The sequence below is a fragment of the Protopterus annectens genome, chromosome 10.part0, assembly GCF_019279795.1.
Source record: "Protopterus annectens isolate FY-2018-M chromosome 10.part0, PAN1.0, whole genome shotgun sequence".
Taxonomy (NCBI): domain Eukaryota; kingdom Metazoa; phylum Chordata; order Ceratodontiformes; family Protopteridae; genus Protopterus; species Protopterus annectens.
In genome coordinates, this window is record NC_056744.1 from 1,245,897,513 (window position 1) to 1,245,922,251 (window position 24,739).

The 24,739-nt window shown below is 41.4% G+C and overlaps 1 protein-coding gene across 1 annotated transcript in view; it reads right to left on the bottom strand.

The window, feature by feature from the left end:
* Positions 1-18,458: 18,458 nt before the first annotated feature.
* Positions 18,459-24,739, bottom strand: part of LOC122813570 (C-type lectin-like) — a 371,834-nt gene continuing 365,553 nt past the window's right edge. Inside the window, exon 7 of the mRNA XM_044085966.1 lies at positions 18,459-18,762. Within this exon, the coding sequence (XP_043941901.1) occupies positions 18,732-18,762 (31 nt within the window). The 3' untranslated portion in view covers positions 18,459-18,731. The remainder of the gene's footprint in view (positions 18,763-24,739) is intronic.

The following is a 24,739-nucleotide window of genomic DNA, read 5'->3' on the forward strand; positions in this document are numbered from 1 at the left end:
ACATTTTTATGTTGTGGAAGAGGGATGAGAGAGAATTGGAAGAGTTTGTATTCTCTTTGGAATAAACATCCACATTTCTTAAATTTTCAGTAAATTATTCCAGAACCATGATAGACTTCCTAGATGTTAGAATAATACAGGATGAAGAAGGCTTAAAGACAACTTTATATAGGAAGGAATGCTGGAAGAATAGCATACTAATGTATGATAGTATGCAGCCGAGGTTCACTTTTAAAAATATTATTATGGGTCAAATGGGAAAGGTATCCAGAATTTGTACAGAAGATCATGATTTTGAGATTGAAGTACGGAACGTAGAGACATTTTTTTTGAATAGGGGATATAATAGAGAAGAGATAAAGAGTGTTACAAAGTCCAGGTTGGATTACAAAAAAGATATATCCATGGAGGAAATGGAATAGTAATAACAACCTGCCCAATAAGCAATGAGGTGGTCAGGTTAATGTTTACATACAGTAGCAATATACATGGGATATGTGATATCATCAAGCACAATTGGGGGATCTTGATGACAGATGATAAATTGAGAGGAATAGTGGGTGACCGACCGAATTCTGGATTCAGAAGAAACAAAAATTTAAAGGATATTTTGAGCCATGAAGGAAGGGAGCACCCATGACAATTAATAGATAAAGAAGAGACCAGACCCTGTGGTTCACGTAAAGCTTGTAGATATATTAATAAGGATATAGAGTTTACACATCTGATCACAGGCAGAATTTATTATTTTAGTGCTAAGGCCAATTGTAGGACTAAAAAGATAGTTTATTTAGCCAGTTGCCAAGTGTGTTCATGCTACTATGTTGGCAAAACAAACTGTATGTTTAAAGTCAGAATTTTACAACATTTATCGGCCATAAGGACAAGAAATCAGTATAATGCTTTATACAGACATATTTCCTGTAATGAAGGGCATCATTTTACTTTTAGGGCAATATGGAACATTAAAGATAACACCGGGGGGGGGGGGTTGATATAAAGAACATCACTGAGATTGAAGAAACCAAATGGATAATAGAGCTTTTAGCTCATAGGTATCCAGGTCTCAATGAGATTATACCAATGAAACCAACCCTTAAAAATTGGTGAGTACAATACTGAATTGTGATTGGCTCTCACTAAGCTTAAATTTGAAAGTACCACATACACAAATGTATCTGATGAAGGGCAGAAGCCCAAAAGCACTTATCTCTGTGTGGTTTATTTAGTCTGTGTTTTTATTGTTTTATTTTTTTATTGAGTCATTAAACAATTTATCTTAGTGGTGGTCTGCTGCATTTTTTTCATTTTATTTTTACTTAAAACGTAATGGCAGACACTGGGAAAAATAAGCTCAGTTGCACATGTGATATGTATATAGCACAATCATAAGTAAAACTAGGCATGTATGGGTTCTACTCTCAACAAGGGCAGTTTATGAGTGGGTGTATGTGCATGTATATATATCCCCTTGTAGCAGTGTGACTGTGTTAGGGCCACCACCATACCTCTCAACCCCTTAGAGCAAGACATCTGGATAAAGCCATACAGAAAAGTGGGACAAAGGCCAAAAATCATGGTCTGTCTTCAGATAATGTTCTTATAAACATTGATAGTAGATAGCATAACAGGTTGTGCATTAGCATGCATTTTCTGAAGGGTATGAAGTCTGAAATTAAAATATCTGTCATTATTGTCTGTCAGTCTTTAATCATGTGCCACTAGTTTCCCAGAAAACCACAATGTGATGACAAACAGACCATACATATGCGACAAACATCAGGACAGTCTGCAGAAATCTGTACAGGTGAGAGGTATGGCCACCACCTGTCCCACCCTGCAGGTTGCAGTCCATGTTTGGCCAGGTGTGACCTGTGAAAACAACTCAAACAATACAGAGGTCCCAAGAGTATAGGACAAAAAACATTTCCTAAAGTTGTCTAATAGTTGCATAAAGCAGTTATTTTACATCAGAAGCACCTTAATGTAATGAGAAATAGAATAAGCTATGGGAATGTAACACAAAGAAGCTGTCATAATGGCAAACCAGGAGAGTTCCTGACCTTGCACTTGCCATGGATATAGTTTGTCTTGCCAACTCTTACGATACTACAAGAAGTGTCCTACATTGCACATTTGATAACGTGGCAACCCTACTCTGTGTTGCCCATTTGTGTGCAATAAGTTGAGAGACCTAGGTAATCAGGTTGATAACACTGTTACATTCAGCCATCAGATGGCAGCAGTGGTCAGAAAATGCTTGTATGTGGCTCACCACATAGGTAGAGGGAGTGCATCCAGAGTAAATATGGACATTACCTCTGTATAGTCCTCAGTCAGTACAACAATACTTTAGTACCATGGCCCATTTGGTATGTACCAATCCAGACATCTGTAGCAACTGGAAAGGCCATAGTACTACCCACAAAGGTAATCCATGGCCTCCAACACCTGTGCCACACAGACAGCCTCAAATCAGTAGTGGCCCACTCAGTATTGGACAGGTTGTCCACAGGTGGGCTGTGACATGCCTACATGGCAATGCTGTGCCTAGTCCTTCAACAGTTGTCCCATATATGTGAGTCTAACTCTTTGTGCATTACCAGCATGACAGGCCTGAATCTGATATGCAACATCAACAAAACCTGCTGGAGAGACAGGTTTGTCTCTCAGAGGCTGCCCTGTCACAGGAATGCACTTGCCAGACATGAGTACTATGCAGACCCTCATCAAGTGATGAGTGGATGGGAAACCACAAATCTGTTCCAAGGGTTGTAGCTGTGTACCTCAATGACAGAGGCATTAGGTGCTGATCGATGATTCTGTTGGGGTTGAAGTAATGGTTAGGCTTTTAAGAGAACCTGGGCTATCACTCTTGTAAACCTGTGTGATCCTATGAACCTGTGATCCTACAGAACACCCAGGTGACATGTATTAAGAGTAGCGTGCTGTATCAAGACGTACACATGAAATATTATGCTGTCTGCCCCCTTTGTCCTTCACACACTGTTCTACACATACACACCTAGGTAACCATGCACATATACAGCCGTACCTTGGCAATTTCACATCTCTGCATTGCCACTATGCCATTCTGAACAGCTGTATTGGCAGCAGGTCTCCACAACATAGACACACAGACACCTGGAACAGAAACAGAATAAGGTATGTCAGATAACACTCAGTCAGCAGTACTAACAGCAATAAAGCATCATGGCACATAGGTGCATACACTTTGATGTGTACACATGACAATTGCTAGCAGACAGCACTGTACAGTGCACAATACTATTGCACTACAAACTGCCATTAACTGTACTATATTCACCTTGTGCATCAGACACATATTAGCATGTCCCTGCATTGATGGTGTGGACGACAGGGATGTGGCACAGGTATCATCACATGCACAGGGTGTGGTGTAGGGTTGCCAAAGGCTTAGGCTCTGCCACACAGTGTGTGTGTGTGTCTGGAGGGGAGCTGGTCAGCTGGGCCATGGAGAGGAGCTGTGTGTGTCTGTTGGTGACCTGCATGTGACAGTCATGTGTGAGTGTGTGCATGCACACAGGCAAGCCACGTGCTAGCCCTACATGAGGGTATGTTGGACAGCAGTGGACTGTACATGGAAGAATGTACAGTTCACCATCTCTGGACACAAACATGGGAACTGGTTCTGCTAGGAGTGGCAATGATACCACCATGCCCAGGGCCAAATGCAGTACACTTGCTGACAGTGACCAGTGTCTGCTGGGTCTGTGTCCCTCACGGGACCACCCAGGACCATGTGCCCATGGCCTGCCATGTTGTGGCATGGACAGCACTCTCCCTTTGGTAGTGCTGGTGGTGCTGCCCCTATGGGAGTGTGAGTGCACGTGGCCACGTGGGCTCTCAGCTGATGTTGTTGCTGACATATGTCCATGTGTCCAACGCCCTTCCATGACCACATGTTCAAGCACGGGCATTGCACAGTTAAGAAGTGACAGTGTCTCACCCCGCTGCCTATCCACTACATCAGCAAAATGATGTAACGCATTACTAATACCATGGAGGGGTCATGCATGCAGGCAGTGTGGCATCCATGACCCTGAGCATCCATCTGGTGTGTCATTCACAATGCGCCTGTGCCTCCATGATGGTCCAAAGCATGCATCAGGTGACACGTGCTGTGACAGTTCTGACAGGTGCTGGATGGGCGGCAGTCCTCCTTTGAGCACCCATGTCAATCTGCCTGTGTGGGACCTCAGCAGCTCTGTGACTATGGCTAGTGTCTACAGTCACAGATGCCATAGTCACCACACTTCTCTGTTCAATGCCACCACCCTCTGACTGCCCCATATCTGTGGCTGCTGAAGACTGGGTATGTGTGGGCATACTGACTGTGTCCGGGGACATTGGGGGTGGAAGTAGGATGTCAACCAATGGGACAGAGTCAGCCCCCAAAACCCCACCTGTGCTTCACAATGGCCACCTTCATCATCAGAGTCCGATGAGACACTGACATCAGATTGTGAGGGTGATAAACTCCAACCCCCATGGTCACCTGTGAGATTAAGACAACATGACTACATTAATTCCTACACTATAATGTCTGGTGATCTACACACACACACACACACACACACACACACACACACACACACACACACACACACACACACACACACACACACACACACTCAAACATACAGGTGAGGTGCCACAAAGCCATTATACAGACCACACCTTCTGACTGATGCCATACACATCACACACTCAGACCACAATAGACACACTCTGGACATGCCCTCAACCACATGCAGTGCAGCTACATCCAGTTAATGTTGCTAGTACTATACATCTGTGAGATACGTGACAAGTCAGACTATGTGATGGACCTTGACCTAAAACACAGTGCACCCGTTTACACAATAGTAATGCACCCCTGTATAGCAGACTGGCTACACCTTTACAAAAATGCATGCTAATATGTTACAACTCCTGCAAATATGCTACTGTGATTACTGATGTAATGCACTGCAGTGAACCCCACCACAAGTGAACATCCACGTATTGCAATATAGCTAAGCTTAACAGTAGTGTTCATGGCACAAGGAAGCCCTTAACATGCCCAGGCTATAGATATGCCATAACAAGACAGTTCCACACTCACCGGCTACAGGATGATGGTACCCAGTCACACCAGAGGTACCTATGGATTTGTGGGGGAGAGGTATTGTCAGTAGACACACATGTGGCATTGGTACAGGATATGTGCATTTATCAATATGTACAGTACAAACTGTGATACTACCCAAATTGCTGCCATTCACAATATGTGTGCACACGTGTGCATTACAAAACCCCACCCACAAATGCAGACTGACCTGACATATGTATACAAGTATGCAGAGGATGCCACTATGAATGCTACAGTATTAATATGATGACCACTGCAGACTTACCTGGACTTTCCTTGACTGTGGACTCTGTGCCACCCACCTTCACAACATATGTTGTGATACTTTGTTGTGAGCTGGTAGCTAAACCCAGGTTTGTGAGGAACTCCTCTGTGACTGAGAGTGGGAGTTGTGTAACAGGCCCTCCCTCCGTGTCAGCATGGTTCCTGGCCATAGCTGTGGCCCTTTGCCCTGCATGATGTATTAAATCTGTAGCATGGTGTCGGTCCTGTTCATAGCTCCTGTCTTGGTGGCCTACAGCATTCACCGTTGCTACAAGGTCTGCCTACAGTGTAGCACATTTGCGCTGGTTATAGCAACACCTTGGCAAAAGCACCCGGTGATGCAGTCTCAGGGCATCAATAATGGCAGTGGTCTCAGCTTCTGAGAAAGGTAGATTGCAATGTCTATACATCCCACCTGAAAGACATGAAGAGGGGAACATATCACATGACCCCATACATTGCTCACTATTATGTACACACCCTGCACATCCACTTTTGCCAGCACTATCCACCACTAACTCCCACATCATACCCAGCCATCTATCAGCACAGTATGTATATGGCTATTGCCAACATAGTGGCAATAAAGCATGCATTGCCCTCCTGATCCTGATGTTTCATGCTACTTGCTGCATGTGCTATGAGGTGTTCAAATATATTTACCTGCTGCACCTATTACTGCTTGTTTATAGCCTGTTTACATGGTATGCTGTGGTGTCAGCTTCCTATTGTTGTAGTAAGCACCTGGGCTGTAGGCCCACCCCTCAGGTCTCCCTGACCTTCCTCCCTCAGATTCTGGACTATATGGCTGGACCATGTCCTATGGCTTCCCCTGCCAGTGTGGTTGATATAGGTGTCCTGGCACAGTGTAGCACTTGCCTCATGTACATGGATGGACAACCATCTACAAACACCACCAAGGAACACACTGTGTTATGAATGCAATGACAGTAGGCACCTGCAGTCCATGCTGTCTCCCTGTCAAGGCCGCATATCTGTCCCCAAACAGGTTGTCAACACTGTCAGTACACCTCACATACCACCTACACAACACACACAAATATGCAGTGGTCCTCAACATACACATCCACAAACAAAGGAGACCTCCAAGGCAAAGCCACACATGAACTCCACAGCCATACACAGCACATACCATACATGGCCACACACCTGTTTCCCACAGCCATGCAGGTGTCAGCACATGTCAGACATGTTACACATAGGAGACTCCATTGTGAGACAAACTGATGTACCTCTCACCTGGCTGTAGATGTGGATGGTCACAGTTACTTGTGTGTCAGGTGACAGACTCTACCATATAACATGCACAGTGCTGTCTCTCACCAACAGGTACTGTTGTGAGTCTGTCACAGTCCATGTTGGTGTGCCTGACCTGACATGTACGTCCCTAGGCTATATGCAGTGAAACATGAGTAAGCACACTAATTATGTGTCCCAGGCAGGTATCTCCCTAGCCTTATGCAGCATTCTGCTGTCACCCATACTGAGGCCACAATACAATCAGGAAATGATTGACCTTAACATGTGGCCTTTAACCTGTGATATTCCAGGGGGTTACAGTACCTGTGAGTCTGGGATGATATGGTCAACATACCACAATGCTCTGCAAGAGATGGCCTCCATCTGTCTTCACTGGCCTCCATGCATCTGACAATGGTTCTCACCACCCCCATAGTGACTCCATTACTAAAAGTGGTGAAGTTATCACTACCAACATACAACTGTCAGAGGAGCACACGTTGAAGGCCATGCTACTAAACACTAGGGGTGTACACATGACTGTTCTCATTGCAAGCATTCTTAACCCTGGGAAATGCAGACATCTGTGCAGTCACGCAGACATGGTTCAAAGCTGCAGAGAGCACTTCAACCTTACCTGGTCAACCGTCCTATCATACATTCAGAACTGAAAGTGTAGCCAGTAATGCCATGGGACATGGGGTTTTAGTATATGAAACACATACACACCTTCACACTGTATAGCCAAGAAGATGCACAGGAGGCACTGCAGGGGCAGTTCACTATTGCCAGCATACCTATTCAACTAAGCTAGCTACAGGCCACCAGATGTGATCAGGAAGCCCAATCTGCCTATACGGACCTCATCAACTGTATTATGATTTGGGTCTGTACCCTCATCCTGGGTCAGTTGAGTGACCCAAACATACACTGGAAGATGTACCCATGCCAGCGCACAAATGGCCAGAGAGCCATCAACAGTGGAATTACAAAAACCTCAGTGCAGCTAGCAGCTACCCCTGCATGAGGTGAAGGTGTTTTGCAGTTGATATTATATCACATGAGTTACCACTGCAGCATCCCTACAGTGTCATCCTCTGTGACAAAGCAACCATCATGCACTCACATTTGCAGTCACCATCTCCCACAATACCATTCTAGTGAGGGTCAGCCATATATACACCTGCAATGTGGAGTACATCCTCATGGGGGGTATAAACAGCCTCACAGCCCCCAATCCCTCATTAAGGATTGGCACTAATATCCACACATACACACAAGTGCTATATAGATGCATGGATCAGGTATACCTGACAGGACTACATCATCCTCTACTAGGATATGTACACCTGTCTGATGGACATCTGCAATACATAATGTCCATAACAGGGATGAAATACTACTTTCCAAGACAAAGTAGCGGCAGGTGCCCATATTTGAGCAATGTCTCCTTAGCATGACCATGTGAATGGAATCAGTCCTGGAAACCTGCTCAACAGACACAGAGCTTACATTGCCAACATTCACTACAGACAATCATCTCCTCTACTGCACATATGTCTGAAATATCACAGGAAGCTCCTGCATCTGCTCACTTGTGGTGGTCAAGGACACTAGCTATACCAGTGCTGTAGGTATTGCATACTGGATGCCTGAGGGAGTCAGTGTAGGCTTTACCCTATCTTCCCCATCAGTACATCAGGATGTTCACAGTACCTCCCCCGTCTCCTACATGTAGGGAGGAGGTCACCACTGCCATGTAAAAGTTATAGTATAAATCTGCCATGGGAGCCTATTACATCACAGGATACATCCTACATGACTCCAACCATAACCTAGCAACACCATAAGGCACTATATTCAAAGTAGTCCTGACTATTGCCTTTGTCCCAGCCTTTTGAAGGACAACCACTGTCACCCATCAAGACTAAGGTGGGGTGTCCACCACTCAGTCACATGATAGACCCAGCAGACTAACTAGGCTATTCTGCAAGGCCATTGCACAGTTTATACTGAACACCGTTAATAAAGACATTGTTGACCTGCACACATGCCATCACGCACAGTTACACTTTGTCAAGGAAGGGTTCATGTCTGTTACACTTGGTTGACCTCTATGACACAGTTACCAAAGCCAAGGATGGGGGGGGGTGACAGTGCAAACTCCCTACCTTGACCTGGACAAGTCTTTGACACTACAATCCACCTGGCCATAATATATTTACACTCCCAAGTATGCATCACACCATATGTTACCATAGGGGTAGCACACTGGTGCACTGACATGAACCACCTATTTCATATAGTGGATTCCACCTCAAGCAGTTGACCCATAACTAGTGGTGTATCCTGTTGTTCTGTGTTTGGGCCTCTGTTATGTGTGATGTACACTTCTGAGGTGCAGATAACAGCCTTTGGCATATGAGCGACCATGTCTGCAGATGAATGCATGCTGTGTGTCATCACCAGATTCCCTAGTGATGTGGATATCTGCCTAGGAGGGTGTCACACAGATACATGACTGCTGCCAGACACATGGCCTTAGGCCACATACCAGGAAATGCAGTGTCAAACCCTTTGGGGAGAGTGATGCCGTCACATATTATCACAGTAGTAATAACATCCTAGGCACAGAATCAGTTGTGAGCTATGTGTGGACACAGGTCTTTGGCAACATGACGTTTCACCACAATGTTGCTTCCATTGTAAGGTAAACCTTCTAAATGGCCCACCTCATACATAAGGGTATGTCATCAAGGGACATGGGGTCAGAACATCCCTGTAGTCCACCCAATAAGGTCCATTATTGTGTATAATTCTCTGTTCATCATTCACATCACACAGCATATGCAGCAGCTGGGACATCACAGAGTTTCACCACCAGGGAATACCAGGGCCTCAAACATCTACCATACACAGATAGGCTATAAGACCAACCCCCTACTCGGTTTCATACCTACTTCTCAGAGGTGACCTCTGTGTGGCATGCAAGGTAATCACAGACTCAACATTGCTGGGACTGCTGCACAAGTGCAACCCATGCTCCACTCTGCTACACACACACACACACACACACACACACACACACACACACACACACACACACACACACACACACACACACATGCTCTCACCCTGGTGTGTGACATGAACTGAGCTTGTTGGCAGCTCGGATGTGTGTCCCACACACTCATGCTGCTGTGGAATAGTCACCCTGTCCACATCAGGCAGGGTAGTTATTTACACCTTTGCATGTGGAACCTTGATAACTGAATGGTTAACTGCACATACACCTTTGGGATACCACCTGTGTCCCTGTTGGACTGAGGGATCAGGTGCTGCCTTGCATACACATGGGCTAACATCTGGCCTAGGCATATGGGTCTTCAGGGCTCACAGCCTAGTAACCTCATATGGTACCAGATATACCAGTTATGGCCTGAGTGCTGTGACAGATTGTGTTGTTATATGTCCACATCCATCACTGCCATTAACTGTGGTTTGTACCCTATGGGCAACGTTACAGTGCCATGTCATACAGCCTGCATCCAACAAATAGGTGAATGGTACTACAAGTGCATGTGGACATTCCAGCAACATCTGTGCTATACAATAACTGTGAGCAGTGCATATGTGGTGTAGGCTGTCCTCCTCGTAGGTGTCCAACATCTGCAGTGCCCAGATGTTTGCAGAATGTGTACATGTGCCTGATATATGTAGACCCCCTGGCAGATAAATGTGGATTTCTGGAAACCATTTGGACAATAGGGGATGGTTGTCCCCAGAGTGTGGGGAATGTGTCTGTGACATGCCAGACCCCTCAGAACACAGTAATGGTATGTTGTTGATACCTGCTGTTGAAATTCCTATTTCCCGTGACTGCATCCTCCCACCCATCTGTATTCCATTACATGCTTAATTCTATGACATATCTGGTATAGTGTTGTACTCCTTTGTGAGAAGAAATCCAGTGTTACTTTTAGTAGGAAATCGCAGTCTAATTTCATGAAGAAAGTATTAGACCTGTTTACCATATGCAACAGCTGGCCTTTTGTAGTTAATGCTTATGAACAGGTGATTGCCTGTGCACCAGTCTGTGACTCACACTTGCTAACAGCATCCAGAATGGCTGGGATGCCTTTTCATTAGCCAGTGGCATGAGAACACAGTGCTATAATTAAGGCCTTCATGTAGGCCTTGCCCCTTTTCCTGGCCTGTGAGGAGGACATTATTGAGGCATGGGTGTTACAGCATCACAGAGGGTAGGTAGAAATTCTGTCCACTGTTTGGAGTGATGTGTTAGGTCCACAGTTTTGCATGCTATGTCTGGCCATTGTTAACAGACTTTCTGATTCTGTAGCAGTGTCCTGTTTAACAACGTGTGTTGGGGTCAGTAAGGAGACAGGCAGATGTGAGTGTCATACACCTTTTTTATGTGAATGTGCATGCTGCTGCAGTTGATGCTGGTCTATCAGCTGTGTATGTTTGTAGGGGAAGACTGTGTCACATGTCCCTTTCAACTGAGCATTCCCCTCAACCCTTTATGTATGGGTGTTGTGTTTGTGGGGGATATAGTAGGTCTGTAGCAGGTAGTTGACCATCCTGCTGCATGTGTAGCAGGCTGGATTGTGAAGACATGGGGGATAGCAAGCTGTTAATATCAGTGAGGGAGCAGTGTCAGCTCATGTGTCACAGCATGGCCAGGGTGAGGGTACCCATAACAGTTCAGGCGAGGCATGTGCCTCTGGTACATATGTTAAGTAATAGTGCCATCCAGAGAGTGGTAGGTGACATTTAGGACACATTTTCATATTTGTGACATGTGTCCTACCCTACAGGCCTTTAACATGCTACTGTGGGTGGCAGTGACTGTGGTAGCCGCAACCAGTTTTGCTGGACATTGCAGGGCTCAGTTATTCCTATGTTGTACTGACATGCATGTAGTTGTCATGCAACAGACTGGACTGTGGACCAGGACTGTGGGTGTCCAGACGTGACACATGCTAGGAATGTAACAGATACAGCTACTGAGTCATTAATATAGCAGGAGTATTTGCAAGACATATGTTCATACATACAGTATCTTACACAGGATTGGCATGGACATGTGGGTTCAGATGGGTATGACATGTGACACTGACCTGTATGACATGATTTTGTAACATCAGTGTGCACTGACTTGCCAGTGCTTCAGCACATCGAATAGGTTTTATGACACCCTGCCATAAGTAGGGGGCACAATTGTGGACATTCTGCAACAGTCTGTGCAGTTGTCAGCTCTACCTGATATCATAGGCCTCCTATAAATCCATCAGCATGTATTTGGATCTTTACTGGTTTGGAGTCTGCATCACAGGCCCAAGTATGCTGTCATTTACTCCCATTATATGTAGGAGTAATATGTCACTGGCAATCAGGATACGTTTATAAAAACACAAGCAATTTTTTAGAGCTGAGTTGAACTAGTGGGCTAATGCACTATGTTGTAGTTGACAAGGTCCTGGGTTTAATATTTGGCAGGAGGGTACATTTTTGTTGCTGTCACATCACTGTAATGCATGATATATTTATAGAAATAGAAACAGGTTTCTACAGCTGAGTTGGCCTAGGTGGCTAATTCACTCTTCTGTAGTTGACAAGGTCCTGGGTCATTACTTGGCAGGGGTGTAAATTATGTCACGTTGCTATAATGCATGATATATTTATAGAAACACCAATTATTCTCCATAGCCGAGTTTTCATAGTGGGCTAATACACTATGTTGTGGTTCACAGGGTCCTGGGTTCAATACTTGTCATGGGGATATGTTTTTGGTGATGTGACATCACTGTAATGCATGATATATTTATAGAAACACCAACTGTTTTCCAGAGCTGAGTTGGCTTAGTGGGCTAATGCACTGTGCTGTGGTTCACAAGGACCTGGGTTCAAGACATGGAAGGGGTGATTTGTTTACTTAAGTAGATAACAGCATCAGATGAGGTGATTAAAGGAGTTTTAAGTGGGATTGCATGACACACCTCAGTGCTAAGCAGTGCTTACTCCCACTTAAACCCATGCTATTTTAAAGAAAAAGGGGGTGATAGGAAAGTGGTGAAGTGGGGGGGAAAGCAATGTGAAAGGCAGGAAAGGACCATACCTCTCCATTTCTTAGACAGCAACAGCTATGCATAATGTGGATAATTTGGAGTGTTGCACCCCACAGGGGAGAGGTGTGGGCACCATATTTTTGTTGATTAATTGATGGGCTGATTGATGGCAGTGTAGGTGGGGGCAAAATGGAGAGCTATATCTGGGGCAAATATTTTTTGGGACAGATGCTCAGTTTTTTTTAAGGTGAGAGTGGGATGTTGGAGAAGGGTTGCAGGTACATTTGGGAAGGTAAGTTGGGTATGAGAGATAGACAAGATAGCGGACAGGAGCAGTGTATGACACATGAGGGGGTAAACACCTTGGACGGGAAGGGTGGTTGAGAATCAGAGGGCCGAGTGCTCCCAGATGGCAACAGTGGGGCTGAGATCCCTACCCATGGGCAGTCACCACTGCTCCTTCATGGCCCAGAAGGTGGCTGTGCTGGGGGCTGGGCATCGGGTCTGGCCTGCCCCTCCAGGTGCGCCTGTCTGTCCTCGATCTGGCACAGTCGGTCATACAAATCACACTGGATGATCTTGTACACCAGCCCTGGAAACTGATGGGTGATGGGTTCCCTTCTGTGCCTGCTCCCTTGGGGGGGCATTCCCCATTCCCTGAGGCAGTTCCACCTGTGGGGGGTGCAGGACCAGAGGAGGGGGCAGCTCAAGGTTGGGTCCCAGACATGGTGGGAACTGGTGCCACAGCCAGTTGAGGATGGGTAGGTGAATCCGCTGCAACTGGCCTACCCAATTGTGCTATGGTGTTGAGGTTTGTCAAAGTGTACTGGTTAGTCATGAACAGAACATTTCAATGTTAGTTATAACAGCATGCATGGGTGTTCCAATTAACCCAAAACAATAACATTGCATAACATACAGAATACAGGCATAAATGGAATAACAGTCAGTATTGTAACAGCATGAGAGTAACAAACAAAACAAACAAAAATACCAGTCGTAGTGAATGTAACCACAGGATAGCTGTCCAGTAAATATAAAAATACATAGAAAACTGCCACTACACATTTTCTGGTTAAATGATGATGTCACCAAGAAATAAAAGTCCAGTTTATTGAGATGTAAAAAGAAAACTGCCACAACACGTTTTCAAAAATATATAAACGTTGCTAACTGCCACAAAAAGTTTTCATAGCATGAGAGTAACAGTTCCGGCCAAAGGTCAACAACATTGGTATTTCAACAAGGTATGTTAGTATGCAACTGATGTAATATATAAACAAAATAATACAACACAACGCCCAACATTAGGTTTGGCCAACAACATGTGGAAATGAAAACATACCAGTAGTATAAGAATAATAATCTGAGGTGCAGATAAGGGGTGGGGGTGAGACATTCCATTGCCAACTGTATAGGCTATAATTTTCACAACTGTACTGCTGTATACTCTACAGGTCTATCCCTACTTTATGTCTAAAAGTGCCCTAGAGCTTCTGCAGCACGTACATTCCTCTCAAGCTATCCGCATGGGATGGTATGGACCAAGCTGTAACACCTATAGGTACAAAACTACAGGGGACTGTTACATGTCAAGGGAATATATATATATATATATATATATATATATATATATATATATATATATATATATATATATATATATATGAATACCAAGGTGTACTGATGCTGTGTAAGTGTGGCACTGGCATATTTCAATTGGAGTTTATATGTGTGTCCAATATTTTTGGCAACAGTGATCACTATCTGTGACAGTGTGACACTTGAGAGACATGTATAGTGCACAGTACAGAGAGGTTACACTTACCCTGCTGTCATTGGCAGACATAGGGTTACATTATCAGCAGACATTCATAAACATACCAGGCATACAGCCACAACACCAATAAACAGTTTTATTTGTCTTATTAAGTTGGAATACTACTGTAAGTCTGGACGTTTTATTTAATGAATTCTTATCACCTTGCTGAGCAAAAGCTGTTTATGCACTAGCACATCTGGACACAGCTGTTAGTATACCCTTCACAAAGTTAATACAAACATTTATTTACCTGTGAGTCCTGTGGGGAGAATATTGGTTAACAATACATAACTGTTTCTATAAATAGTCAGTACTACTTCTCTGTTACTATAAATAATTCTTAGTACCTGTCCCTGGATTCAAACCCTGGTCTGTGTGTGTCAAAATGATCAACGCATATATTGCTTCCCACACTGAGCTAATGGGCCACTGCTGTGTGCTGATTGACTGATATGTGCCTAAAGCTCACCTGTTGACAAAGTCTGACTAGGTAATATAGGTTGAGTGTTACACAAGACTGCAGTGATAGTTGAACATACATGCATGAGATTCATGTATGACAGAGATAGTAGGTGAAATTTGTATTAATAATTGGAATGCAGGTCTACACATTTAATCCCTAGTGGATGGGAATATGTGTGATCTGTACAGACAATATCAGGGTGCTGGGTTGACAACCTGACCCATATACAGTTGCAGATGGTATATTTGCACTGTACAGCTATAACAGTTTTATACTTGCCTGCATCAGCTTACCTACATTCAGGGATGCATATAGCTGAAATGCAAAGGTTAACACAAGGCAATCCTTGGAGAAACACACTATAATACCTTAGACAGTACTACTCTAGGTTCAGATCTTACCACAGAACAAATTTCATATTGCATTATATCTTGTAGTACAGCTCCACATCTACACTTTAGCAAAACAGTTCTTTATTGGCCAACCTTCAGTCACTTCATGGTATTGTACTCGTGCTTACATAACAGCACCTGTAATATTACATTTCTTGAACAACAGCCTAGACTACACACAGCATTTGACAGAAAAAAAAAACGTTATTGAGGGTGACATGACACAGTGATAGCAATTAAAATAATGAAGGCATTGAAAGACAGATGGTATTGCATATTCTATGCACTACTAACAGTTTATTTCATTCACAATTCTGACTGCAGTTGCACTGTATTTGCTGTACATTAATAATGCAATTAATTTATTCCCTACACATTTTTCATTCCAGTGTACTTTATTAGCAGAACATGTATTATTAATACAGTACACACATGGTAGTCTTAAACTCTTTATTACTGCAGTATCAACTTTAGTTAACATTACCATGTTTCCTGCTTTCATCTATATTGAACTGTACCTGGCAATACTCATGTATATCACTCCATGGTCTAGGAACACATTCACTGCAGTACACTCAAGACAGAATATACCTACTGGCAGTTACTACTGTACTCTTTCTTAATTAGATTACTAAATATTGCAAGATATTTCTGTACTCATCACACTCTCGGTGCAATCTGGTCAGGCATCCTGCATGGGCCTCCAGTTTGTGAGCTCTCACCTCTGCAGCTGTGGGGAGAGAAACACATCATTATGCATACCTGTCTATCAGATATTCATACTAGAAACTGGTAAAACAATGGTGACATTACTTACAAACATGTGGGGCTTTGCTGTCCCAAGTGACTTGTGTCCACTGGGTCAAGAGCTTCCCCTTCCTTTGCTTCAGGTCAACATAATGATGATGCACCTGCTCACCAGTGCAGGGGATTCCAGTTGCAGTGATTAGGTCATGTGCCATACAGTCTCAAGCCTCATACTTCTATTCAGAGCCCTGGTATTGGCCCTGCAGTAGTCTGTCACCATGGTCTTTGACAGGCATGACCCTGGACTCCAAAATGCCCCAGCGCTGCACCCAGAAGCACTCTCCCTCTCCAACTCCAGCCATAGCCCTTGCAGTGATCAAACTCCAACAGGTTCTGGCTGTATACCCACCTGTTCAGTTTAAATAAGGCTGTTTTCCCACACTTTGCTGCCATTGGTCCATTTTTGAAAATGCTAAGCAACATTTAGCACTGAGAAAACTTGCTGAGATCAGCTGAGCAGTGCTTAAACAGGGACTGCTTAGCAGTGCTCACACCAGCTAAGTGGAGCTGCTTATTGCTAAGTACTGCTAAAACATGTCTTGTTTAAGAATTGCTTGGCTTGGCTTAGCAGAGCTTAGTTACAGGCAAACTAGAGTTTTTTGCAAATAAAAAAAACATTATTGAAAGTATTTGTTCATTAATGATAATTTATTATTATGCATATCTAGTTTACTTTATATTCCCTAAACATATGCATTCCACTACTTTATCTGGTAGTGTAACTTTAATGTACTGGACAATTGTGTGTAACTGGGGCTTTTGTACACAAGTCTCCACTGAAAATGGATTTCTGCACAAGCTGGGCTGACCTGGTTATTAAATTTCAATGTATACATAAAAAATAGAAAAAAACATTTACAATATTTCCCTATTGCATGTAAAACGCCGAATGGCTGGTATTTAAACTGTGCACCTACTGTACATGAGCCCATCACTCTTAACATTTCAGCCAGCAAGGATATGGTGATATATTGTGTTATACAGCTCTTAATTATGTTTAAGCACTGCTGAGCACCATGCCATGCCATACAAACCCGCTCAGCTAAGCTTAAACTTGAACTTTTCTATTAAAATTGAAAGCATACGGTTTCTATTTTTAGATGTCTGGCACATGTTCATTGCTAATCACTGTGCAAACACAAATAATAAAATAAAAAAATAAAAATAAATTAGGAAATAAAATGTTTAACTTTCAAAATTCAGTGCCATCTGGCACTTTCACAGTGCAGGGAGTGTGTTACACATCTCCAGATAGTAATACACCCCCTACAAATAAAATAAAAAAAATGTCCAAGTAAACACATTAAATAATTGTAATTCAGTGTCATCCAGCACTTTGACAGTACAGGGGGTCTGTTACGGTCACTGTAACACACTCCCTACAAATAAAATAAAGAACTGGCCAAGTAAACACATTAGAAATTCTAGTTCAGTACTGTATGGTACTTTGACAATGCAGGGGGTGTGTTACACATCTCCGAGCAGTATAACACACCCCCCTACACTGATTCAGTAACCATGTACACAGCTCTCCATCAGTAGAGTGCCTTCATTAATATGCAAGGTGCGCTGCTGAGGGGGAGCTGCATGCAAGCGCACAATACACTCCATGTAGGGCTTGCACTATTCCTACACAGAGTTTATTAAATCTGGGGGAATCTGTCTTTTTGACTTGCTTGATTTAGAAATTAAATTTAATGCAACCAGACTACAGCATTTTATCAGTCTGTAAAATATGACTGTCAGATACAGAAGATAATGCAGAGTTGTTTAGTATAGTCAATGCATCCTGGTATAGCAAACATACCAGGCAACAGACCTTGGTATGTGCTGACATGACAGTATTAGTGTATGCTTTCATGACATGACAACATACACTAATGAACTTCAGCTATACAGCACTGTTGAAAACTTCAGTGCAGATCTTATTCATCAGTGATTTGTGAAAGGTAAATCATTTAAAAAAATAGATCTTGGAATAATTCACCCTATTTATATAATTTGGGTGGTTCTAGCAGCCCAAATAACTAAAACAATCACACAAAACTTGCAAGACACAGACCCTGAGCAAGTCTTTTCTGTTAGTATTTAAATCTGCATACAGTCTGTCTCACTCTAGAAATAATGAGAATAAGAGGGTTGAGAACATAAGACAGGAAACTGCCCTTATTGTTTACCAGAAGAACTTTAATGAATGTGCAAAGCAACAATGTTTACTAACTGTTTTAGTTACAAAGAATGCAGAAGGCATGCAGCACCTCTTGTCTTTGGTAACAATTCTGTCAGAGCTGAAAACTTCTAAGTATGTTAGTAATAAAAATGGTAACATCTAATGAATTTTTGCATGAGTATAGGAACAATGGATGCACGTGAAGTCATATGGTGGTCTACACGTTATGATAGGAGCTACTGAAATAATTCATTTGCTGTCCATGGAGGGATTTCTTATGTATGGTTATCAAACTCTGATTCTTCCTTCATTTAGACAGCTGAAATTGGAAGAAAAGGCAAAATGTCATTAATGCTCACAGCAAAATGTTTTCTTTTTTCAAGTTGTAATAAACATCAACTTGCTCTGATAATCTGTAGCATATTATTTAAAAGGTTGCCTTTACATTACAGCATAATAAAAGTGCTCTAAAACCACAATGAGGACTTGTTCAGCCAAAATGTAGGTTATCTTCATGGGTATAATCAGGTATATAACATGTCATCCATAATGTCCAACTTAATTTTTATGATGGCACATTTTTTCCAGCAAAAGGGCAGCATACATCATAGCTTTTAATATATTTGTTAACTAGATAAGCCCACTGGGCACAAGTATCATTTTTCAGGAGTGACCGGAGAGCACCATCTGGTTAAATAATTGGCTTACAGTCATACAGTAGGTAAATGGAGGTGGAAAGAATTAAACTCTGTACCCTGAGCAATAGAAGGCAGCTCACTAACAGCTCAGGCCCTTAATCCTCTGCACCAAATTCAAAGAAATAATGAATTTGAAGGATACTAGCAAACCAGCAAAGCAGATAAATATATCTAGAGTGGTGAATATTTTTATTTTTCTACCTAATCAATTAAAGGTGTATAATGCATTAATGTTATTACACATGCCACATCTGTAATGTATTAAGTCCTCTTATTACAAGAGCAAAAAACTAAATTTCAGAGTAGGTGAATGCTCTTGAATAGAGCAACCTCAGATTACGTATAAATTTATACACATTTGCATATCTACTGTTGCTGTTCTGAGAACTGAAATTAAGATGAGCAGCTAGCCAGCAAAAAGGGCACTTATTTTGGAAAAAGACAGCAATCTGGGGTACAAATTAGAAATGTCTAAGTATTCCAATGGGTGAACAACAATGTGGAAATTCTGGACTTTTCAAGTAAACCTGGCTGTACTCCTGGCTACAAAGTGAAAACAGGTTAGAGTTGCAAAAAACAATGAATAAAGAATAACAATGTATATACATAATGAACTTTACAAGCACAGAAAGTTAATATTAAAAATTCTCATTTGTTAAATTATGTAGTAGTCTAAAGTAACTCTTTCTTGCATGGGTTCCAGAACCATAGTGTAAGGGGTAGGGTGGAACAGCTGCCCTATATGCTCTGAAACTGCTGCCAGAATAGTCTTTGCAAGGAAATATTTGCATTGGTGTTTCAAAGGTAGCCACAAGGTCAGGCAGCTAGAAAAGGATGTTTTTTACTGATAAGTTATCTTTTTCTGACTGCCTGACCTCATGGTTATTATGGAAAAGCCTATGTTAGTATTTCTGAGGTGTACAGATCAACTTCTTTCTTCAAGGAGCTTTGGCAAAGCCAAAAATAACAGGGGAATGAAGATCCATCTCCACTGCATTGAACATCCATTGTCAGACTCTTAATGGCCAGCAGCAACTCATGGGCAGCTACAATTAGGATGGTAGCTGTTGCATCGATTATATCTGAGTCATGTCGTAAATGACCGCTGTATGTATTTATTTATTTATTGATTCCTTTTGTTGACTAGATTAGCCCAACTGGGCAAGAACCCTTCACCAACAGAGACAGGGGAAGTAAAGCTTCAAGCAAAGAGAGAAAAAAAATCAGAAATATCAAGTATACAGTTGCTAAGCAGAAAGCAGTAGTATAAAATCAAAATAATGTATGGGTTAAGAACATAATTCTTTATGCAAAAAAAAAAAATAATAGTACTTAAGCATAATACAGCACTATGCAACATACAGTAGTGGTCAAAAACATAAATCACCATCATTATCATTAACCCATTTCTTCTCATTTTCTACATGGGGAATGAGATGTTGTGTCATACGTTGCTGTCTCTCATGATACGATGCTACTCTCCTACCTTCTTTGATGATCATACCTGACTGTCACAGGTCTTCTCTCACACAGTCTATTCACTTCTTGGCTAGATGTTCTGTTTCCTCTTGCCTTCTTCCTGTGACAAATCTTCACCAGATTGTCTTCTGCTTTTCTGCACATGTGCCTGAACCATCGTAATCTCATCTCTTTGACCTTCTATGCAACTGGAACTAGTTGGGTTTCTGCACTGATGTCCTTATTTTCTTTGTCTATCCCACAGTGTGCATCCAGTGTGCAAAGCGCAAACCTCTTTACTTCTTAACCTATCTCAATATCTGGGGATCTACTCAACATTGTAATTGTGGAATTTAATAGAATGTATTTGTAATGAGTCTCTCTGTATTTTGAATGTTGCTGATGTTAGTCTATGTATTGTTTGTTCTTTTCAAATGTGGAGCTTTTCTCCCCGGGTCTTTGCTGAAAAGGGATATGTATTCAGTCAGACTAACCCGGTAAACAAATGTAAAATAAATAAATAAATAAATAAATAATCCTACCACCCACCTCAGACATTTTATCTCTATCACCTCTAGCTACCTCATCTACTTTGCTTTCACTGCCCTGGTTTCTGTACCATACAGTAATAATTGTCACACCGCTGTTTTGTGTACCTTACTTTTCATCTTCTTTGGCATTCTTTTGTCAAACATTACTCCTGACACTCTGTGCCAAATGGCTGCAACACTTCTGATTCTTGTTTTGATTTTCTCATTCAAACAGCCCTTCTCCTCAACCACCCCTCCCAGATACTTGAAGCTGTTAACCTGTTCCACTATTTTCCCTTTGATCTCAATTCTCAGCTTCTTCTGGCTTCCCCCATTTGTTGAATTTGCAACTGTCTTATCTGTACTTAGTTTCATCTCATGTGCCTTCAGTTTTGCCTTGCATTCCACTATCCATTGTTGACGTTCTTGCTCAGAGTCTACTATGTCACATTGTCTGCATGCAGCAACTTTGTTGATCTGTCCCCACCACCCTGTTTGCTAATGAGGTCCATGACTAGCAAGAACAGCACTTGGCACTCCTGTGTGAGACCGAACACTGCTCATACTTCTGTCAGTGAGTTCTTCTATATAGCCTGCACTAATTCTACCAAAGTTTCTGGGACTTCAGACAACCACAAGACTGCCTAAATCAGCTTTTCTGGGATCTTAAAACCAAAAACAACAGCTCACTAACTTATTTAAGTGTATAAATATTAAAAACCAAAACCAAAGCCAAAAAGCACACAAATTAAGTAAAACGATGTTTACTAAGCACTTTCATCCATTAACATTAAAACAGCCTTCATTAGAGAAACAAGAAGTGACATAACAATCAATATAAATATATTTCTCAATTCATTGATAATTTGGTTTTAATTGTTAATTGCTTGATTATTATCAGTATTAGCACTTCTTCTGTCATAGCTATGCTCAAAAATTCTTTTACAGAATTTCCTAGATGTCATGCCTATATAATAGGCTTGACAAACTTGGCAAGTAGCAACATAAACTAACCTTTCTGTGCCACAAGTAATTATATTATTAGCATCAATGGTAATATGTTGATGTTCAAAAATATTGAGTTTACCATTACTCATAAAACGGCAAGCTTTGCCCACAGGAAAAAGTCCCATTGTCTTTATCAGCAGAACTGACATCAATTAAAAAAAATATCTCTATCTAATTTTTTTTTAATTAGTTCTCTTTTTAAACACTATTTTAGATTTATCGCCATCTACCTTAAATAAGCTGGGATCCCCTCTAAAAATATTCAAATTATTTAAGACATGAGAATATTATCTAGTGATATCTCTAAAACACAAGGTATTATCTTAGATGTCATCTTATACTTTTCATTATTATATTTATTAACAAAGCCAACTCTTAAAATAGGAACAAATTCCTTATCTTTTGTATTTAAAACTTCATCTATTATTTTATTTAAAGGGCATTAGCTTGATAGCCTCTGTCTAAAAACATATTTTTAATTTTATTAAATTCTTCTAAAAGAAGACTTTCATCCATATTAAGTCTGGTGGTTCTACGAAATTAATTCTTAGGAATATGATCCTTCATAAATCACAGGTGGTTACTATCATAAGATGAATAATTATTAACCCCTGTATCCTTTCTAAACAATCTGCTATCAAATAAATTAAGTCTGTTTGTAAAGTTTAATATTAATATCAAGAAAACTAACTTCATAATCATACCCACTACCTATACATTTAAAAAAAATCATACTTACATTAATTTCATCCAAAAATAATTCTCAATCTCCAGAAGAACTAATCCACATACAAAATAAACAAAACAAACCATCAACAAACCAAGAATAAAATTGAACATGGCTAGAATACTTTACCTTAACCAACATTTTGTATTGCCACCTTTCCAGCACAATATAAGACGGAGCTACGGTCACCCTCATGGTGACTCCTTCTATTTGTCGATAATAATTTTTAAAAATAAAAAACATATATTATTCAAGATAACATCCATAAGAAGACAAACAGTATTGACTTTAAATATTTCCCATTTGGTGTATTTAGTTAAAAATAATCTTAGAAATCTAGCCTTCAATGGTGGGAACAACAGTAAATAAAGACGGAACATCAACTGTGTAAAAAGTGTAATACTGATAATGCTTTGTACAGACATTTAGCAATATTTCCTGAACATACAAAGTTTATTTCACATGGTTTAAAATTATTTTGTAGAAGTTAAAGAGGAAATAATTTTAAGAATAGCATTAGCAGCCGTGGTGGTGCAGCAGTAGCATTGTCGCCTCACAGCAAGAGGTTCTCCCATTCGATTCTTCACTTGAGCGCCTTCTGTGTGGAGCCTGCATGTCCTCCCCGCAGTCGAGTGGCATTCAAAAGACATGTGTGAATGGGCGTGCCTTCGTTGAAGGTTGGGTGTCAGGCTGGCACCTCGGCACCATAAAAATTGACTGCCAATCATTAGCGGATCGGAGTTCTGCTGTGGCGACCCCTAACCGGGAAAAGCTGAAAGAAAAACAACAAAAATAGAACAGAAAGAAAGTTTATGACAAATTAGAATGGGAGAGGTTAAATTCACGGAATTGAATGGAGTTGTAAATATTAAATATTTTCTTAAAAAGAGAAGACCCCAAAAGATGTATTTATTTGGTTTTAATTGTTAATTACTTGATTACTATCTTTTAATTGAGAAATATATTTATATTGATTGTTATGCCACTTCCTGTTTATCTGATGCAGTTCATTTTAATGTTATCGGACGAAAGCAAGTAAACGTTTTATTTCTTAATTTGTATGTATTTTGGTTTTGGTTTCATGGGATGGTGTGATATGCTTTTCTAAGTCCAAGAATACACAGTTATTATCTCTAGCATCTTCTCATCTACATTGCAGCATTGGGTCAGTTATGCTGCATCTGAATCTGAACTGCTCATCTCCCATCTTACTTTCTTCTGCTCTTTGTATTCATTTATTGATCACCTTTTACAGAACATTCATGCAGTTTTACAGGTGTTTGGTACCGCTGTACTGCCCAAACTTGTGAATGCACCCCATGTGCTTGAACACTGGCACAAGTATGATTATTCTTCAGTCATCTGAGATATGACTTTCTCTCCATATTGCTATGAGTACCCTTAGGAGCCATTTTCCCCTATCTCACTCAGCACCTTTATCATATCTGCTTTGACCTCACCTGAGCTACTTTCCCTAACTTTATTTTCCTTAATGCTCTTCTTACTTCTTCTAGGGTGGACTCCTCCTTTTCTTTCATCATAGGCTGAGGTGGTACAACATCTGTGTTATTTTCTTCATTCAGAAACTGCTGGAAGTACTACTTCCATCTCTTTTTGATGTCCTGTGAACTGGTGCAGGTTGTTGCTGGCATCCCTTTTGAAGGGTGTCTGACTGTCTTTTTTATCTTTCTGTCTTTACCTTGCAAGCTGATTGAGTTTCTTTGTACCATATACTAAGTCATTTTCCAGAAGCTGGTAGAGTGCCTATGATGCCTTGTTCTTTGCTATTGTAGTTACTCTCTTAGCCTCTTTTTTAGCCAACCAGTATTTCCTAGCCTGGGCCTTCATTTCTATCTCCCATCTTTATTGCATTCT